This window comes from Natrix helvetica (genome assembly GCF_964273705.1).
Source record: "Natrix helvetica genome assembly, chromosome: 12".
NCBI lineage: Eukaryota > Metazoa > Chordata > Lepidosauria > Squamata > Natricidae > Natrix > Natrix helvetica.
In genome coordinates this window covers 4,126,430-4,146,741 of record NC_138556.1, presented here as the reverse complement: position 1 = coordinate 4,146,741, position 20,312 = coordinate 4,126,430, and the positions used below count along the sequence as shown (strand labels likewise).

The 20,312-nt window shown below is 47.2% G+C and overlaps 1 protein-coding gene across 3 annotated transcripts; it reads right to left on the bottom strand.

Moving 5' to 3' along the window:
- Positions 1–744: 744 nt before the first annotated feature.
- INTS14 (integrator complex subunit 14) lies at positions 745–19,085 on the bottom strand. 3 transcript variants are annotated; one of them, XM_081964790.1, is made up of 11 exons: positions 19,009–19,085; positions 15,295–15,560; positions 12,246–12,509; positions 10,023–10,141; positions 7,969–8,111; positions 6,855–6,947; positions 6,610–6,754; positions 5,906–6,039; positions 4,209–4,327; positions 2,450–2,515; positions 745–1,322 (listed from the first exon to the last, which is right to left on the bottom strand). In XM_081964790.1, the coding sequence occupies exons 2-11, from the start codon at positions 15,514–15,516 to the stop codon at positions 1,071–1,073; spliced, it is 1,557 nt and encodes a 518-aa protein (XP_081820916.1). In that variant the 5' UTR covers positions 15,517–15,560; positions 19,009–19,085; the 3' UTR covers positions 745–1,070. The 3 variants fall into 3 exon arrangements, with proteins under 3 accessions (XP_081820916.1, XP_081820915.1, XP_081820917.1); XM_081964789.1 differs by lacking the exon at positions 19,009–19,085 and adding an exon at positions 18,845–18,981; XM_081964791.1 differs by lacking the exon at positions 19,009–19,085 and adding an exon at positions 18,845–18,981 and having other exon boundaries at positions 6,610–6,751.
- Positions 19,086–20,312: the final 1,227 nt, after the last annotated feature.

Below are 20,312 nucleotides of genomic sequence, written 5' to 3'. Positions count from 1 at the left end.
CGGAGAAGCGGCGGTGCCAGAGCTGACTGCTTGCCCGTCAGCAAATATGGCTCCGTGTTCCACAGGTTCACCATTACGGAACTAGGCCAAGGATGGCTAACTTTTTGGTCAGCGCATGCTGAAAGCCCATGCATGCGTAATGCAATGCGCACCAACCCCTCGCGTGCACCCCGCCTTTGTCCATATGTGCGTGACCCTTCTGTGCTCCCCGCACTTTTGCACGCGAACCCCCCCCCATGCCATCCTTTGGGCCTAGTAGGCCTTCCTGCAGCCTCATGGGAGCAAAAACGGGCCACAGGGAGGGCCACACTGCACCTCATGGCCTCGCGCATGCCTGCACGTCTCCCACATGTGCCTCGCCCCCCCCACATACGCGGCAGATCCGAAAAACAGCTGGCCAGCAGGAGGCGGTGGACCTGAGCTGGGGCGACGGCTCGCGTGTCCACCCAGAGGGCTCTACATGCCACCTGTGGGACGAGTGCCATGGGTTCGCCATCACAGAACTACATAAGCTAATGCTCTGGGATGCTCATAATCCACCCACCAGGACCTTAATGCTCAGTAGAAGTACACATATTTTAAAAGCAACTTATTGCTTCCGTTTCCTCCGATTTGATTCCCTTCTAGGCATCCTTCAGTGCTCCCCAAAAACATCATGTTTTTAATCCTAGGTGGGCTGCTTGTAGAGATGGGAACACCCTCCCGGGGTTTTAGGATGGAAAGAAAAGCGAAATACAAAGGGAATAGGTTGAATAAAAACCCCATTTGGGTGAGGAGAGCAATCTCGACCTTTTATAGAACAGGGGTGTCAAAACAAGGCATGGGAAATGTAAGTGACTGGGCAACCTGCGTCACTTCAGCCCCGTCTACCCAACACAAAAAGGAAACATGCCAGCAGTTTGGGGAGTGGCGCCAAGCTGGCCACGCCCACGCGGTCGGCCATGTCCCTGACACCCCCACCCCAACACCCCGAGGTCAACCACAGCCCTGATGCCGCCCGCAATGAAACCGAGTTTGATACCCCTGTTATAGAACGTGAATTGTCCAGAGAGTCTCTGCCCAGGAGCTGGTCACATCCGCTCCGTCCCACTGCCAGAGAAGTCCGTCTGCAGCGGTGTGATGTTGTGGTCGTAAGTCGCATACTCGGAAGATCCGGAGCTCGCCATTTTGAGCTGCTGGGCTGCGTGGGTGAGCTGGAAGGCCGCGTCGGGGTGCGCCGTGTCAGGCAGGAGGGTGCATTCTCTCTCCAGGATATCCGCCACCCCTTTCAGCAGGTCCAAGAACCCGAAGGCTAAGGCGGCCTTCCGCAGGCGGTTGAGTTCCTGGAAAAGCCAAAATGGGCAGGAAAATCAGCCGCCGCCTCTCCCGCACGCTCGCTCCGGCTCAGAAGGAAGGATTCTCGGATCTCTCCCCTCACACCCTCCCATAAATGATTTTGGAAAAGGAAGTGGGAAATCTGGGCGAAAAACCCAGAGTTTGGATTGTGATTTTATTGGGCATATTTGTGTGGGGATTTTTAATGTCTTTTATGGTAAGCTTCCCAGGGTTTTATGATAAGGCCCCGAGAGTCGCTTTGAAACGAGATGGGTGGCAAATAAATTTGTGTGTGTGTGTGTTTGTGTGTGTATCCCAGCATAACTTTGGAACGCCTCAAGCAATTCAACCAAACTTGGTACACAGATGACTTACTCTCTGGAAACAAATACTATGGGGGTAAGACACCCTTAAAACCCCTTGGGGTTACACTCCCCCCCTGGCATTCTTTCAAAAAGCATGAAGACATGGTTTTGCCAGCAAGCCAGAGACCCCAGGGCACTACGGAGCCCACCAAGTGGTTGGTCCGATTGTTGTTGCCAGGGGTATCCTTATGCTTTGCCAATCATAATGGACAGGGAAGGGCTTTGGACTATACAGGCAGTCCTGACTTAGTGACTTCTTGTTCGGCAACCATTTGAAGTTACAACAGTGCTCAACAAGACTTATGGCCGGTCCTTGAAGTTGTGGCTGTCGCAGTGTCCCTCACAGTCACAAGATCATGACGGGGGCAACTGGGACACGGTTACAATGGTCACAGCTTCCCACGGTCACATCATCACTCCTTGCGATCGTCACTTCCAGCTTCCAATAAGTCAAGTCGACGAGGAAACCAGCCACCCCCTGATGTTGCGCTTAATGACTGCGCGTCAACAACAACCTCAATTCCTGAACTGTCATTGCACACTGAAGACTGCATTTAATTTCGTTGTACAAGTTGCAACGACAATAAAGTAAACTAAGAGCTGACACAGAGTCCATGATGGACGCTGGCTCTTGTGCTTCACCGTAGTCTCTTCCAAAGCCACCTCAGCTGTTCACCCTGCATTTCCCAGTTTCCATGCGCCCTGTCTGAGAATGTGAGACGGTTGAATAATAGCTGCACATTGACTGGCCTTCTGTTTCCAACGCTCACCTTATAGAAGGTCAGCGTTTTCTCAGGGAGTTTTCTTGCGTTCCTGAGTATCTTCTGTACGTCCGTCTGTGGGAAAGTGGAGAAGGCACAAGAGTCATCTTTGGCTGCTCCTGGCCGAAGCAGAGCTGCCAACTGAAGCTAAAGAGATCGTCCTCCCTTGCTTTGCTCCGTTGGAAAAGCAAGAGATGAATTCTCCTTTAATAGGCCTCTGCTTTCAGCATCTCAGCCCTGCTGTTCAGAAGCACCAACAGGGCCTGTCTTTGTCCGAAGCTCCATCCTGCACGCCCATAGAAAGCAAATAAACCCACCCAGGATCTTGGACAAATGGGAGCAGAAACTCTGCAATCCAGCATGCTGAGCATTATGTCAACTCCTACAGTTGTCATAGGGAGGAAGGGGGGGGAACGCATTCCACGCATACTTTCGGCTACAGTCGGATCTCAGATTACCGCAGCAGGCTTGGGAGGGGATGCACCTCATTGGGGAATGTGATTTATGACACAGACTGAAGGGAGGGAAGGAACAGGTAAGTTGAGCTGTAATTAAATAAGGCTGAGATCTGACTGCGAAAAGATCTTGCCCAAAATAAATGCTCCTAATAAATGACTAATTTCCTTTTGAAGTTTGGTCCGAGGCTCATGAATCAATTAGGGCATTTTGGGGGAGAAACCTGACACATTATTCATGGGCTTCAAGTGAACGTGAGTTATTTGGAAATTTGTGGCGGATGCATTTGTGCAACGGAGGACTAAAGAGGAAGCCCGCGCATGCACCAAATGGGTTTTACTTTCCATAAAAGGCACGTTATTTGAAGCAAACTACTGGCAGTCCTGAACTTATGACTACAATGGAGCCCACGCGTGTGCAGCTCCATCTGTGTGATGGGCGCACACGCAGATGGGAGTGCGTATGTACGTGCTCGCCCGTTGTTTGCACAAGGGAGGATCCTCACACGCACAGGCTTATCAGCCGCTTTGGCCAACCCGGTTTTGAACGGCTCACTGGCCCCGAGGGATGGGGACCCCTGCTGTAGACCACTGATAGGCTGGTCCTGCTGGGTGCCTGTAGGAAGAGAGCGCTTGCTCTGACCCAGCTGCCCAAACACAAAAAACCCTCTGAAGTGAACTCAAAGATTCCTTTAATTAGGAGCGCCGGCAGCCCTGGTAAACAGTTTCTCTCTCACCGCAGGCTAACAAGTCTGGCCGGGAGGGAGATGAACATTTATCTGCCACATCTATTCACCTCCGCCCTCTACCTTTGCTCCCCAGAGCTCAGGTGGGGCTTCGCTAGCAGCGGTGGATCTTCCGTCCCAAGGACCGGCCCATAGATTTCCACTGCTCTCCTCTCCTCTGCCTTTTGCACATCCACACGTCAGGCACTGGACCCAGTTGTTCCTCCTCTTCCTCATCAGCCACCTCCAGACCAGGGGGCTGTTGACTCTCCATCTGAGGGCTGATGGACGGCCCAGGCTCCCCCTCCGTCTCTCTCTCTCTCTGCCAGCACCATCCCCTCTCCCCCCTCGGAGCTCCCAAATTTGCCCCAATTCTGACCCTGACTCCCACGCCTCCTCCTCCTCTGATTTGGCTGCTGGCAGCCGACAGGCCACAACAGTGCCCTTAAGTTGCGCAATGCTTCTCACACCCCGAAAGAACGGGAAAGTGAGGCCATCTCTCGGGAAAGGCTGCCTTTCTGATTCATCTTTTTAGTGAAGGAGCTTTCTCTCCCCGCGGGGAGCAAAGTTGGATCCTGCTGGCTTTACCTGCAGGCCGTTTGGTTTAATCCACACTGTGACGTTCTGAGCGTAGCTTCGCTTGTTCTTGGGCTGCAAAGGGAAGGGGCTCTTGTTGTCATCTTCCCCGTAGGGGTTCTCTTTCGCATCTGAAAAAAAAATGTGTACAGATAGTCCTTGTTTAGTGACCACCACTGGGACCAGCAGTTCGGTTGTTAACCAAAGCCATCATGAAGAAGACATGATGACTGCAGCTTTCCTTTCATTTGCAAACTTCTAAAAGCTGGGGAATTCTGGGAGTTGAAGTTCACAAGTTCTTAAAAGTTACCAAGTTTGGAGGCCCCTGGGTTAGGCTTAAGGGCAGGATGAGGTTTTGCTCACTTATCACAGGAATTCTGGAAGCTTTGAGCACTGAGCTGTGGTGGGGCAGTGGTTGGAATGCAGTACTGCAGGCTACATCTGCTGATTGCCAGTTGCCATCAGTTCAACCCTGACTGGCTCAAAGTTGACTCCTCCTTCCGAGGTGGGTAAAATGAGGACCCAGATTGTTGGGGGCAAGAAGCTGGCTTTGTAAACCTCTTAGGGCTGTAAAAGCACTGTGAAGCGGTATATAAGTTTAAGTGTTGTGTTATTCTATTCCACAGGTGTCAAACTCGCTATGTCACGTTGCTGCCATGTGATGCATTGCGACGTTTTTTCCCTTCACAGAGCTGGGGTGGTTGTGGCCTGGCTGTGGCACATTTGGCCCGGGGGCTGCCAGTTTGACACCTGTTCTATTCCTTTTCCTTTCTCTTCTCTTCTCTTGCTATGGAGGCCCAGTAGTTAGAATGCAGCATTGCCGGCTAACTCTGCTGGCTGGCAGCAATTCGATCCTGACCGGCTCCAGGTTGACTCAGCCTTCCATCCTGCCAAAACTGGTAAAATGAGGACTCAGATTGTTGGGGGCAAGAGGCTGACTCTGTAAAACCACTTAGAGAGGGCTGTAAAGCACTGGGAAGCAGTATATACTGCATGTCAGGCCTGCAGCCATCTTTTCTTGTGGATCTTTGGCCTGCCAGTCTTTCCATTATTCTACTATGCATTTTCTATTGTGGGAAAACGGGAGGGGGGATTGTAAGGAGTTAGATGATATGTAGCCATAACAAAATTCTTTCTAGAAAGCCAAGGTCATCCTTTGTCTCTGCACCTGACAGGAACTGGATGGATGGAGCTGCCAGCATGGCAGTGGGAGGTTGGACCGTGTGATGGACTTGTGGGTGTGGGGGCAAGATCTGGAACTTTCAACTAGGTGGGGAAACTGGGAAGCTTTCAGATTCGGGTTTTCCCAAATGTGCCAACAAGGCTCTCTTAATAAATCGGAACTTTGAGCAATACTTTGCCTTGGACTCTGATTTATTTTTGGATGCTATTTGGAACCCTGACAATATAAGTCTAAGTGCTATTGATATTAATCTTCATTTCCCAAAGCTTCAAGAAGCACAGCAACAAATTCCAGAAAAGGGGACCTTGAAACGGATTCAGAAGGACGTGTGACACCAACACAAACCAGAGACCCTACGAGAGGCATTTCACTGCTCACACAATAGACAGCCATGTCTTCCTGAGGATAAAACACACCCAAGAGCAGAACGGCCACCTTCTAAGGCACAGCCAGGCATCCGTATCAGAATGAAAGTTACAAACAGGGAGGGAATGAGGGGCACCGTTTCAACCAGCACAGCCAGTACCTGAGATGGGACCAAGTTGGGCCATCTTGCCCAGCCAAGGAAGGGGCTCCAGTCCTGGCTCAAAGAGAGACATCATTAGGTTGGACTTTTTCTTGCTGTCGGCTTGAGAATAGAGCATTCCGTACCATTCGGGTCTGAAAGGAAGAACCAGAGAATCACAATGAAAACAGCTGTTGTCGCTTAGGGGAAAAAAAACATGTACTGTATTTTTCGGACTATAAAACGCACCAAGATTTTGAAGAGGTAAATTTAAAAAAAAAGTTTTTGCCTTCCCTGGCCCCCAGGAGCATTCTGCAGGCCTCCCAAACCCTCTACACACCCTGTTGTTTTGTGAAAAATGAGCATGCAGAGAATTTGAGAGGCCTGTAGACTGCTCCTGGGGGCCAGGGAAGGCAAAAACACCCCCATTTGTGTGAAAAATGGGTCCCTTTTCACTCATTTTTGCCCTCCGTAGCCCCCAGGAGCACTCTACAGGCGCTCAGCCTTTCTAATGGTCCAACCTTCACAGCCATACATTGCAACTGGGAAAACCATAGCCTTGACTATACACACTTTTGTTGGCAGGCTGATGTCTCAGATTTTTAGTATGCTGTCTAGAAACACAGTACGCACACACATACGTGTTTCCTTCTGAGCAACAACAGCTATTTTCCTGGTGACTACATCCATGTTGCCACCACCCACCCAGAGGCCAACCTCCGTACCCCAACTGGACAACTGCCACCATTCCTTCCACTTTCAGACTCCCGTGAAGCAGCACGCAGAAGTTGGGGATCTTTCCTGCGATCTGATTGGCTGAATTCTCATCTTCAACATCCTCGGCGATCCCTGGACCCATCTCGTCTCCTTCTGGGCAGAAAGAGAACAGAAAACCATCAGAACCTGCCTTGTCCTGTGGGGCCTTGCCAACTGGGGAACTGCCAGCATGGGGGAAGGTGTGATCGCTCACCTTTGTTGAGTGCGATAGGCAACACCAGGTGCCTGGACAGGACTGGAGGGCTGGCGATATCTGCTATGTCAATAAAGCCAACGATTTCCAGATCTACAAAAGAAAAGGTGCTTTCAGGTTTGAGAACTGGGCCTGGCTAGTCTAGGGAAGAGAAGGACCAGGGGAGACAGGAGAGCATCTTCCAATATTTGAGGGACTGCCACAGAGAGGAGGGGGTGAAGCTATTCTCCAAAGCACTTGAAGACCAGACAAGAAATAATGGATGGAAACTGAACAAGGAGAGATTCAACCTGGAAATAAGGAGGAATTTTCTGACAATGAGAACAACAAACCAATGGAACAGAAGTTGCCTTCGGAAGCTGTGGGAGCTTCATCACTGGAGGCTTTCAAGAAGAGACTGGACTGCCATCTGTCAGAAATGGTGTAGAGTCTCCTGCTTGGATTGGGGGTTGGATAGATGACCTATCAGGTCCCTTCCAACTCTGTTAATCTGAATCTACCTAAGATGATCAAAGGTCTGGGGGCTGGCACATACAATGGATGAACGGTGGAAGGAACTGGGCATGGCTAGTCTAGTAAAGAGAAGGACCTAGGGGAGACATGATGGCAGTGTCCCAACATTTGAGGGGTTGCCACAGAGAGGAGGGGGGGGGTGTCAAGCTATTTTCCAAAGCACCTGAAGGCCAGAAAAGGAATAATGGATGGAAACTGATCAAGGAGAGAAATAAGGAGACATTTTCTGACAGTGAGAACAATCAACCCATGGAACAGAAGTTGCCTTCAGAAGTTGCGGGAGCTTCATCCCTGGAGGCTTTCAAGAAGAGATTGGACTGCCATCTGTTAGAAATGGTGTAGGGTCCCCTGCTTGGGGGGTGTTGGTGTTGGACTAGATGACCTATAAGGTCCCTTCCAAGTCTGTTAATCTGTATCTATCTGTATCTGCTCAAATCCCAGTCTCCAGTCCCCTAATCATCCTGGTTGCTCTTCTCTGCACTTTTCCCACATACTTACGGTGTTTTATTGATGGTTAGATGTTATGGACTTTAAGGCACAGGAAGAAAGAAGATCAGAAGAGAACAAGGGCTAAATTCATTGCAGAGAAGAAAATGTTTACCTGTGTTAATTGTTTTAGGGATTGGGTCGATTTCTTCATCTATAATGAATGGCTCCGGCCTGGGAAAAGCTTGCACATCTGAAGACAAATGGCCACATTTCAAGACCGCATGGAAGGGTGTGTACGCCACATCTATTAGCTTTCTAGGGCAAGAGATGATCATCAGTAAAAATCCACAGGCACAAATCACTACGTAAGGAGCTTGTTCAAGTTATATTTCAGGGGGTGAATGCAGATCAGTGATTTGAGTTGTTTCTATTACATCTTTCTCTGCAAGGCCTCAAGCGCCGCAGAACAAGCCGTAGGATTTCCACATCACGCATTAAAACAGTGTGTATCCCAGATCTTGAATGTGAAATGCGTCCTAAATTTATCTAAGCCAGTTGCCTCCCTTGCCTTGCTCAGAAATGTGTAATTTGCACTATTTGAGCTCTACAAATTCCTCAACTCTGCTTTGAGAAGCCTTGTAGAGAAATGAATATAATCTGGCTACACAAATGAAACAAGCGTTGTTGTTTTTTTAACATTAGCACACAATTTCATGTGAAAAACCAAGAGATCCTATCGTAGCTTAGCATTATATATAGAATAGGCCTGTGATGGCATGCAGAGACATCTCTCCAGGCACACCAACCATCGCCTGTTGCTCTTCTGGGTTCCAGCGCACGCATGCGCGCCCGTCCAGAAACCGGAAGAGTAGTCCCTGGTGTGTGCACCCCAGCCAGCTGGTCTTCGCACACATGCGTGCCAGAAACCGGAAGACCAGGTTTTTGCATGCGCGCCAGGAACTGCTCTTCCAGTTTCTAGTGCTCCCCTATGCGCGCACTCCCATTTCGGCACTTGGTGCCAAAAAGCTTTGCCAACACTGGAATAGGCCATAATATTTAGTCGCTATCTGCTACTAATTCAATGCTTTCTTGGCTCAACGGCTTACATGAGCAAAACACTCTAATTTCCTTTCTTTTCATGCCGTCTGCTAAACCCCTTCAGAGAATAAGATGGAACATCCAATTTAAAAGCTCAAGATTTGTAAACCCTATTTATAAGTGGGTGGCTTCACGGTATTCCACTGCATCATGTAGACCAGCTTTTGCCATCTGACATCTTCCAGGTATGTCTACGGCAGAGGTCTTCAAATTTGGCAACTTTAAGACGTGTGGACTTCAACTCCCAGAATTCCCCAGCCGGCTATGCTGGAATCCTGGGAGTTGAAGCCTACACGTCTTAAAAGTTGTCAAGGTTGAGAAACCCAGATCTAGAGGGCACCAGATTGAAGGAACCAGGGTGGATAAAAGTCGATAATTTTTTAAAAAATATATATCAAAAGAATCAGAGTTTTTTAAAATTTAAATTGGATTTTTTAAAAATTTAAATCAGATTTTTTTAAATATCAAATTTATTGTAATAAAATGCTTTTGGAGTAAAAATCTTTCTAAAGATAGTTTTCCATTTGAGATACATTAATAATTTAGTCAATGCAGCATGAAATGGAGCTTGGTTATGTAGCATGAGGCTGTATATTCTGCAATATTTACATTTTGGGTAAACTCATTCAATGAATCCAAGCTCTGCAAGCTGAGATAACATGCACGCTAAATAGGAAACCTTCATTTTGTTTGCAAATAATAACATTAAAGATTCTAACTACCAGCAAGAATGAGTCCTTGCATTTAAAGAGCACCTGTCATTTTAGATCCATCATGGCAGCGCCCGTTAGCGGGCATCCACTCACCTGCTGCCTGCCAAGTCCCTCATCTTGCTATATCCCTGCCGCATCACCAGCTGTTCCATTAAAGTGAATGGGACTGTGGGTGAATCAATAGCAGGTCAGAGGAGGAGCTGTGGAGGGACAGAGATGACTGTTGCTCTTTAAAAATTATGATTTAAATCGAGTTGATTTAAATCAAGCCTTTTTTTACTAGTGATTTAAATCATGTTTTAAATAGACTGGATTTAAATCAAATCCTCCCCGCCCCCCCCAGAAGGAACGTGATGAAACCCAGACTATAACAGAAGGCAGTTTCACCCAATGATTCTGAACCAAGATTGCTTACCCAAACATCGACTGTACGTTTTTCAAGCAAAGGGGCCCATCGATGGTAAAAATCTGCCCCTCTCCATTATTTAAGTCAATAAGCCGTTCAAGGTAGTCTAGAGAATCGGAGCTCTGGAGCTTCAAATGGAAAGGAAACACAGTTTTACAGACAATGGCAAAAGCATTCCAAAAGACTGGGGTTTTTTTAAAAAAAAAATCTCAGGAGGGAACTTGCAATATTCAGAAAAAAGAAAACATAGCTATTGATTTGTCCGCTCAGCTCTGTGTGTATCTAGGTATCCTTGCATTTAGAGCAGTGTTTCTCAACCTTGGCGACTTTTAAGTCCTGTGAACTTCAACTCCCAGAATCCCCCAGCCAGCTGGGCTGGGGAATTCTGGGAGTTGAAGTCCACAGGACTTAATACAATACAATACAATAGTAGAGTTGGCAGGGACCTTGGAGGTCTTCTAGTCCAACCCCCTGCCTAGGCAGGAAACCCTATACCGTTTCAGGCAAATGGCTATCCAACATCTTCTTAAAGACTTCCAGTGTTGGGGCATTCACAACTTCTGGAGGCAACTTCTGTTCCACTGATTCATTGTTCTAACTGTCAGGAAGTTTCTCCTCAGTTCTAAGTTGTTTCTTTCCTTGATTAGTTTCCACCCATTGCTTCTTGTCCTACCCTCAGGTGCCTTGGAGAATAGTTTGACTCCCTCTTCTTTGTGGCAACCCCTGAGATATTGGAACACTGCTATCATGTCTCCCCTAGTCCTTCTTTCTCTTAAGCTAAACATACCCAGTTCCTGCAACCGTTCTTCATATGTTTTAGTCTCCAGTCCCCTAATCATCTTTGTTGCTCTTCTCTGCACTCTTTCTAGAGTCTCCACATCTTTTTTACATCGTGGTGACCAGAACTGAATGCAGTATTCCAAGTGTGGCCTTACCAAGGCATTATAAAGTGGTATTAACACTTCACGTGATCTTGATTCTATCCCTCTGTTGATGCAGCCTAGAACTGTGTTGGCTTTTTTGGCAGCTGCTGCACACTGCTGGCTCATATTTAAATGGTTGTCCACTAGGACTCCAAGATCCCTCTCACAGTTACTACTACTGAGCAAGGTACCACCTATACTGTACCTGTGCATTCCATTTTTGTTGCCTAAATGTAGAACCTTACTCTTTTCACCATTGAATTTCATTTTATTAGATAGTGCCCAATGTTCAAGTTTGTCAAGATTCTTCTGTATCTTAAGCCTATCTTCTGGAGTGTTGGCTATTCCTGCCAGCTTGGTGTCATCTGCACATTTGATGAGTTCCCCATTTATTCCCTCATCCAAATCATTGATGAAGATGTTGAAGAGTACTGGGCCTAAAACAGAGCCTTGGGGTACTCCACTGCATACTTCCCTCCATGTAGATGCAGTTCCACTTAAAGTCACCAAGGTTGAGAAACACTGATTTAGAGGATGTGTTAGCCTCTGACGATTTCACTGGCACCACAAACAGGCTAAACTTTGCCCAAACTAATTAACGGGCAAACTTTCTTCTTAACTTTCCTTAAAGTTCCAATTCAATAAGTCAGAAAGTGTTGCTTCCAGGTTGGTGCAGGAGGCTTTCCAGGCCCAAAATGGGGCACAAGGGGGCCTTGCATCCGTCCCCCCACCCCCTGCACCCCGTTTTGGCCCTGGAAGGCCTCCGGCACCAACCTGGAAGTCAAAACAGCGCATGGGGGAGGGCACACTCCCCATTTTGGGCCTGGAAGGCCTCCGGCACCAACCTGGAAGTCAAAACGAGGCACGAGGACACTGTGCAAGGTCCCAAAAATGTAATGTGTGTTTCCGCCGCATGGGGCCCACTCCCCGGGCATGCGTGGCAGAGACCTAAAGTCCAGCTGGCCAGTGGGAGGTGTGCGTGCATGTGTGGTGGAGCTGGGCTGGGGCAACGACTGGCGTGCCTGTTGAGAGGGCTTTGCATGCCATCTGTGCCACGCATGCCATAGGTTTGCCATCATAGTCCTATGTTCCCTACATCTGCATAGACCACCAAGTTTTCCCTCCCTTCCTCTGCCTCCCCCCAATTTAATTTCTCTTCCGGCCTCACCGCTCCATGTGCCTGATAAGAGTGGGGTGCAGTTCACCCCCCCCAAAAAAAAACCCCTCTGGTTTCCCTCCAAACCACCACTAAGGCCAATGCAAACCGAGGCCTAATTGGATCCCCTCCTGGCCCTCAAAGGGGACTCACCTCTTCGAGGTTCGCCATGCACATGACATAAAGCTTGGATGGAAACGGGAAAGGCAGAGGGAACCGGTTGCTTTCGCTCCGCTGGCTGAGCGTGGACAGGGAGTGGCGGAGGGAGCCCCTCCCAATGCCCAGGCTGCCGTCGGTGACCAGGACAACCTGGCAAGGGATGGCAGCGCCCCACTCCTGCTGCACGATGCTGCAAATGCCCAGCAGGGCTGACTCCAAGCACGTCTTGTCGTAGTCGTCTATATTACTCAAGGCTTCCTGGGGAAACAAAGGGGAGAACTTATTGGGCTGGGCTTAAACAAAGCGTCGTGGTAGCCAAGCGGTGAGGCTAATTGCCTCCCGTTCGGAAGGTTGAGAGTTCAATCCTAGGTAGCGTCTGATGTTTCTCTCTCCCCGAGTGCAAAGAAAAAAAAATAGTCTGCTGCGAACTCCACATGGCGTCAGGAAGGGCATCCGGCTAGCAAACGCTCAGCTCCAACCAGTCGCCCCGACTCTACCCCGAATTACCGTTTCCCCGAAAATAAGACTTCCCCGGATAATAAGCCCAATTGGGCTTTTGAGCGCATGCGTTAATATAAGCCCTCCCCCAAAATATTGCAACACAGCAGCAGCCATGAGGTGACCAGGCTCACCGCCTCCTGTGCCCCGAAAATAATAAGATCTCCCCCAAAATAAGACCAAGTGCTTATTTCGGGGGTCAAAAGAAAATAAGACCCTGTCTTATTTTCGGGGAAACATGGTAGTTACGGGATGAGAATCATTAAAGCAGGAGGGGCCTTACACTCCATTTCCAAACTCACGTGGTTAATTTAAGCTGATTTTGTTTTTAAAAAAAAGAAAAACATTTACCAACTCTAGGTCAGAAAGCACAAAAGTTTATTTATTCATTTATCTCTCATGTTGACAGGTAGTCTTCAACTTACAACCACAATTGAGCTCAAAATTTTACTGTTGCTGAGTGAAGCAGTGGTTACGCGGGTTTTGCCTGATTTTACAGCCTGATTCCTGGCCATTGTTGTTAAGTGAGTCACTGCAGTTGTAAGCAACATGGGCCTTGAGTGAATCTGCCTTCCCCACTGACTTTCTTGCCAGGTTGCAAAAGATGTTAAGTCACTTTTCATAATAATATGAAGAAGCCATTTCTATAAAGATCTATCAGCCTAATCGGTGATACCCAAAGTCAGAAAATCTTTAGGGAAACGGCTTGTTCATATTATTACGAAAAAGCAAAAAGTTGTGATTTGATCTTAATGCCTTATTTTACTGTAACAGAGAGACAGTTGGAAGTCAGTGCTGCTTTTTCTTTTCTTTTCTTATCTTTCCTCACTTCTCTCCCCCCCCCCGCTTTTCTATTTACTTTGTGTTTTGCATTTTATACTACTTTATAGCTCAATAAAAAATGTGAATGGAGAAACAGATTGTAAGCCACTTTTTTTCAGTGCTGTTGTAGCTTCGGTCACCAAAAAAACAGTTGTGAGTCAAGAACTGCCTGTTGCGAGTGAGGGGCTCTCTGCGGCATACAATAAAAGATTAAAAAGATAAAAAAACAATATGTAAGATTTAAAAGAAGCATGGAATGTTAAGAATTGATTAAAAGTCTGCTGTTAGCGCCCTAATCTTTCAGGGCACCAATCAACCATAGGGCTGCATTCCTATCTCCATGTCCCAAGCTGTTGTGGCCCACCAGTGGCCAGAGGAGCTGTTGGCAGACTCAGACAGTGAGGAGGTTGGGGAGAAAGATGGGCCAGTCCTGGAGTCTGGGGAAGGCTCTGAAGAGGGCTCTGTGTCGGATGCAGAGAGGGGGCCAGAGCCGTAGGACAGTTATCAGCTGCCTTCAGAGTCAGACATCAGTGAGGCAGACGAACAGCTGGAGCCTGTTCCCAGTGTGCGCGTGCACAGAGCTGCCAGAAGAAAAGAACAGCTAAGAAATCAGGGTCCACTTGGGAGTAAAGCCACAGGTGGACGGTGAATGGCCCCTCCCATAGGGAATAAAAGAGGAGATAAAGGGGAGGGAAGTTTTCAGGAGACAATTAGTTCAATTCATTAGACTGAAGACTTCTGTTCCTGACTGTGTCAGGCCTATAGTTATATTCTTTTTAGGATCTTTGGCCTGCCACACTTTCTATTATTTTCCTATGCTGTTTCATTAGTGTAGTAGTTGGGAGGGGGGAATAGAAAGGAGTAGGATTGTGGAATGTATTGTTGTCATTCTTTTCTAGAAGCTCAAGGTCATCTTTTGTCTCCGCACCTCGACACCTGACCGGAAGCAGCTGGGTGGAGATGCCAGCGTGGAAGATGATGATTGGAACATGTGATGGATTATGGGTGTGGGGATAAGATCATGAACTTTCAACTGGGTGGAATTCCAGGAAGAGAATCAGAGTTGGAATTCCACAGACGTGCCAACATGCCTGTATGATTAAATTGGAACTTTTAAGGATGATTCTGCCTTGGTCTCTGATTGATTTCATGCATGGTATTTGGAACGCTGACAGACTGCTTGGTAAATATTGTCTGCTACAGAGTGGCGTTTGGAAGATATCGGCCTGGCAACTCTCCAAGCCTGATAAAGAGCTGTAGTTGTGAAATCTCTTGAAAGACTGTTTGCTGGGACTTTGTTGGAGAGGAATTCCCTTTAACCTAAATAAAAGGGGTTTTAATCAGGACGAGGAGTCGGCTTCGTGTTTTGGGGAAGCCTCGGTCAGAACACAAGCAAGGACAGAGATCTAGGTTTTTACACCTTAACGGAAAGTTCCACAAGGTAGGGGCAATGGCAGAGAAGGCTCTTTTCCTGGAACCCACCACTCAAAATTATTTTGCTGATGGGGTCTGCAACATACCTCCCCTGCCTGACCAGGTGGGATGGGTTGATGTAATGTGATGAAGGCAGTTCCTATACTTTATTCTTAAGAAAGCAAATTTACACAGCTACCCATCCACCAGAGCAGCAAAGAGAGACAAAAACATGGTCTGAATTTACAATCTATGACTATATAGCATTTGACAACTGAACACAAGCCGGATCGCTGCTTTTGTACTGCACCTGGAGGGTGTTGTAGTCTCTCGTGAAGGGGACCATCAGCTCCCAGAGCGATGAAAACACAATCAAGGCGGTAAACTCCAATTTGTAGTTGGTAGCCATGTGCTCAAATAGCATGGTCAGACCATGGGCCGCTAAATGCTTCCGCTGATATTCTTCGGAGCCTTCGATGGAGACCGGCCGGGTCATGGAGAGGGACACATCCATGACCACAACGGTTGGCATGGTGGCCTTTTCCTTGTGCCGTCAAGTGCAGAAGGGAAAAATGTCTGCAGAGGAAATAAAATAAAGGTTTTCAGCAGCCTCTCCCTTTCAAATGACATGTGTTGTTCACTGACCCCTGGTAAAAGACGTTGGTCAATCTTAAGGAAGCTACTGTGAGTTGCTTTGATACAAGCTGGGTTTATCTCCAGAGCCTTCATGGGCTCCCTTTTGCAGGATGTATTGAAGCAAATATTGTATATTCATCTATTGGGATGCTGTAATTTGGATTCTAGTTCTTTTTTTTTAAACAAAGGTTTTTTTGTTTTGTTACATACACTATATTGGCAAAAGTGTTCGCTCACCTGCCTTTCCTCGCATATGAACTTACTGTAAGTGACATCCCATTCCTAATCCATAGGGTTTAATATGACGTCGGTCCACCCTTGGCAGCTATAACAGCTTCAACTCTTCTGGGAAGGCTGTGCACAAGGTTCAGGAGTGTGTTGATGGGAATTTTTGACCATTCTTCCAGAAGCGCATTTGTGAGGTCACACACTGATGTTGGACGAGTTTACGTGGCCTACCACTTCGTGGCTGAGTTGCTGTCGTTCCCAAACACTTCCACGTTCTTATAATACAGCTGACAGTGGACTGTGGAATATTTAGGAGCGAGGAAATGTCACGACTGGATTTGTTGCTCAGGTGGCATCCTATCACAGTTCCATGCTGGACTTCACTGAGCTCCTGAGAGCGACCCATCCTTTCACCAATGTTTGCAAAAACAGTCTGCATGCCTAGGGACTTGATTTTATACACCTATGACCATGGAAGTGATTGGAACACCTGATTCTGATTATTTGGATGGCTTTTGGCAACATAGCGTATTTTAACTTTTTTTATAAACAAAGGGTTGTCCGGATTTTCCCTCTTTGCATCTTCTGTTATGCATAGTTCATTTTACATCATATTTTCATTTCACGTTTCAGTCATCTTATTTTTTTTTCATATTTTCCAGCTTAACTTTAATTTCTCTTCATATATAAACAATATCATGATTTGCCTCTCCAAGTTAATCAAATTTAACATTTCATTCCCATCTATTATCCTATTTTACTATCAGTAAAATTTATCCTCAAATTTAATTTTGTATAGTAAACATTTCGCTTAGTTAGTTATCCACAATTAATTGTATCATCATATTAGCTATATACCATTGGCAATATTTACCATGTTTCATTCTATTCTACTAGTAAATCTTTTTCCTTCTTTCCTCCTTTCAATCATTTTCTCTTAGTCTCTCGGGAACTTCACTTCCTGAATCCTAATTTAGATTCTAGTTCTGAAGGGGAGGCTGACTCCAATTCTATGAATCTTTACAAAACTACAAATGCATCAGAGAAGAGCAACTAAGATGATCATGAGCCTGGAGACTAAACCATAGGAAGAATGGTGGCAGGATTTGGGTTTGGCCAGTCTAGAGAAAAGAAGAAACAGGGGTGACATGATAGCAGCATTCCAGTATTTGAGGGGCTGCCACAAAGAAGAGGGGGGGTCAAATTATTCTCCAAAGCATTGGAGGACAAGAAACAATGGATGGAAACTAATCAAGGAGAGAAGCAACCTGGAATTAAGGAGAAACTTCTTAACAGTGAGAACAATTAACTAGTGGAACTGCTTGCCTCCAGAAGTTGTGGGTGCTCCATCACTGGAGGCTTTTAAGAAGAGACTGGACAGCCACTTGTCTTGGAAGGGTATAAGGTCTCCTGCTAAAGCAGGGGTTGGACTAGATGACCTCCAAGGTCCCTTCCAACCTTATTTATTCTAATACAAGCTCATAGCAGCACTAAAACCAAGAAACTATAACACATAACCATAAAACAATCACATAACCCTCACCTCCCACTCCCTAGACAAAAATAGTATAGGTTCTCCTGCCTGAGCAGGGGGCTGGACTAGAAGACCTCCAAGGTCCCTTCCAGCTCATTCATTCATTCTTTTCTATTTAACAAAATACATTTGCTAAATTACACACTAAAGCTAATAGGCCACCTTTTGTCTTCATCCGAAGACTTATTCATACAACATGCTGAGACAATTGGCTGGATTCAAAAAATGAAGTGAATAAGCCAGTTTAGTTTAATGTAAGGTTTAACACATTGTGTATACTGAGACTATTACTGCCAGCAAAACCCCAAATGTGCAATACGTCTATTTTATATTAGCCAAAGCAATAATCTGCAAGATGAAAAAGCCAGAACAGGGAGCTAGGAAAGCATTAAGTCCAAGAGTAGGGAATATATGCAGGTTGAATTTTTGGATTCTTGGATTTTTTTCAGATCTGGTTGTTTTCCTGCAGAGGTTTCACTACCAGGCTAAGGAGCATCTTCGGGTCAGAGCGAGTGAAGTCGACACAACCAAGTTCAGAGAACATCAAGAGCCCCAAAGTTGAAATGAAGAAGTTGGGAGGGGAGAAACGACTTACAAACAAAGAGCAAACCATTAAAGTGGTGATTGAGAAATCAGAAAGGGGAGGACACCCATGCTTCTTTCTTTTCCTCCCTTCCTTTCCACCCTTTCTTTCATTCTTTTCTTCCTCCCATCCTTCCTCCTTTCATTTTTCATGCTTTTCTTGTTTCTTTCCTTTTCCTTTCTTTTGTTTTCTTCTTTTATCGCCTCTTTTTCTTCCCTTCCTCTATTTTCCTCTGCTCCTTCCTTCCTCTTTCCCCTTCCTTCCTTCCCCTCCCTCCTCATCTTCTCCTTCCTTCCTCTTTCATCTTCTCCCTCCTTCCCCCATCCTTCCTTTTTCCCTTCCTTCCTTTCCTCTTCTCTCTTTCCTCTTCTCCTTCCTTCCTTCCCCACTCTCCCCCTTCTTTCATCTTTTCCTTCCTTCCCCTCCTTCATCCTTCTTTCATATTCTCCTTCCTCCCTTTTTCTCCTTCCTTCCTCTTTCCTTTTCCTTCCTTCCCCTCCCTCCTCCTTTCATCTTCTCCCTCCTTCCCCTTCCTTCCTTCCCCTTCCTTCCTTCCCTCTTCTCCTTCCCCTCCCTCCTCCTCCTTTCATCTTCTCCTGCCTCCCTTTTTCTCCTTCCTTCCTCTTTTCCCTTCCTTCCCTCCCTCCCTCCTCTTCATCTTCTCCTTCCTCTCCCTCCTTCCTCCCTCTTTCCCCTTCCTTCCTTCCCGCCCTCCTCCTTCTTTCGTCTTCTCCTTCCTTTCCCCCCCCCCCAGCTTCCCCCTTTCTCGGACTCTGGGGCGCAACTGTCCTACCCAGGATGAAGTCCCGTCTCCCCACCTCCCTTCCGCCCTGGGCTTTCCTGGTGGTCTCCCATCCGCGCTTAAACTTCTCTGCTCACCTTCGCTGTTCCGGATTCCCCGTCAAGCCGGCCGGCTCGTTTATGGCGGGGTCTCCGGCAGGAAACCCACCCCCCCGGCCGCGCACACACACACACACAGGTGCACCGCGTCAGTCTTCCCCACGGCCGGGTCTCCCCTGCCTCCCCACCCTCCTCCCCCGCACCGTGTGAATTTCAAAACATTCCCCGGCGCCACCACGGCCGGGAAATTTGGTTCCGGGATCGCCAGAGGCCGCCTCTTCCGAGCATGCGCGAGCCGCGGGCACAGACTCAGTAGGAGCCTGTTGCTGAACTTGCCTATTCGGGGCGGCGCGATAGGCGCAGCACGACCGCTAGAGGGCAGCCAGGAGGACTTCGCAGCTAGTGAAACCGAGCTCTTTGCAGGATGATTATGATTGATGATGAATTGTTAGATTTTTTTACTCTGCCTTGGGTCACACACTATGGAAAGAAATAGTGTGCTTTTCCATTAGGCAGTGAATAAACAGGGTCCGAAAGCTGCTAAGTCTAAGCTGACGGGGGCAGGAATTGTTCATTTTTTAAATTTCAATTTAGGGCTGAACTTTTAGCCATTGAGCTGGTTTATTTTGTAAAATAAAATGGGGAAAAAATGGATGGGTTCATTCAACTGGCTGATCTCCTGCCCAAAGCCCACAGGCTGAGGCTCCAGTTCCTAAACAGGATAAAAACACAATAGCAAAGGCCTCCAGTCCAGAAGGAGCCCCCCTCCCCCCACAAACAGATGGCAGCGTTTGCCTAACCCAGGTTGGGATGAGAAGCTAAACCGGATCAGGTCTGATCAGTGCTAGGTTGGATGGGAGACCTCCAGGTGATACCCAAGCAAATCACATCAGCAACGTTATTAAGAAAACTGCCCTAAATACATGCCAGTTGCCAAGGGCCTGATTTTTAATCAGATGAATGTAGATACTGCAACAGTTCTCAAGTGCAAGGAATGGTTGCAAATCACTTTTCTCAGCTCCGTCATAACATTGAATGACGCTAAGGGATTAAGGGGCCACGATGGCTCAGCAGTTAAAGATGCTGAGCTTGTCAACTGGAAAACGGACAGCTACGGTTCAAGACCTCACCGGGGGTGAGCTCCCATTACTCTCCCCAGCTCCTGCCTACCTAGCAGTTTAGAAACATGTAAGAGATAAATAGGTATCACTTTGGTGGCAAGGTAACAATGTTCTGTGCACCTCCTCAGCATACAGTAGTGGCCAAAATTGTGGAAACCTTTTGGGGAAAGTGTACAGTATTTTTGAGGTTTGATAGCTAATAGCACCACTTTTTTTGGAGTGGTACCATAAATTGACACGGGATGTGGTGGCTCAGTGGCTAAGATGTTGAGCTTATTAATAAGAAAGGTCGGCAGTTCGAATCCCAAGCGCCGCATAATGGAGTGAGCTCCTGTTACTTGTCCCAGCTTCTGCCAACCTAACAGTTCGAAAGCACATAAAAAAAT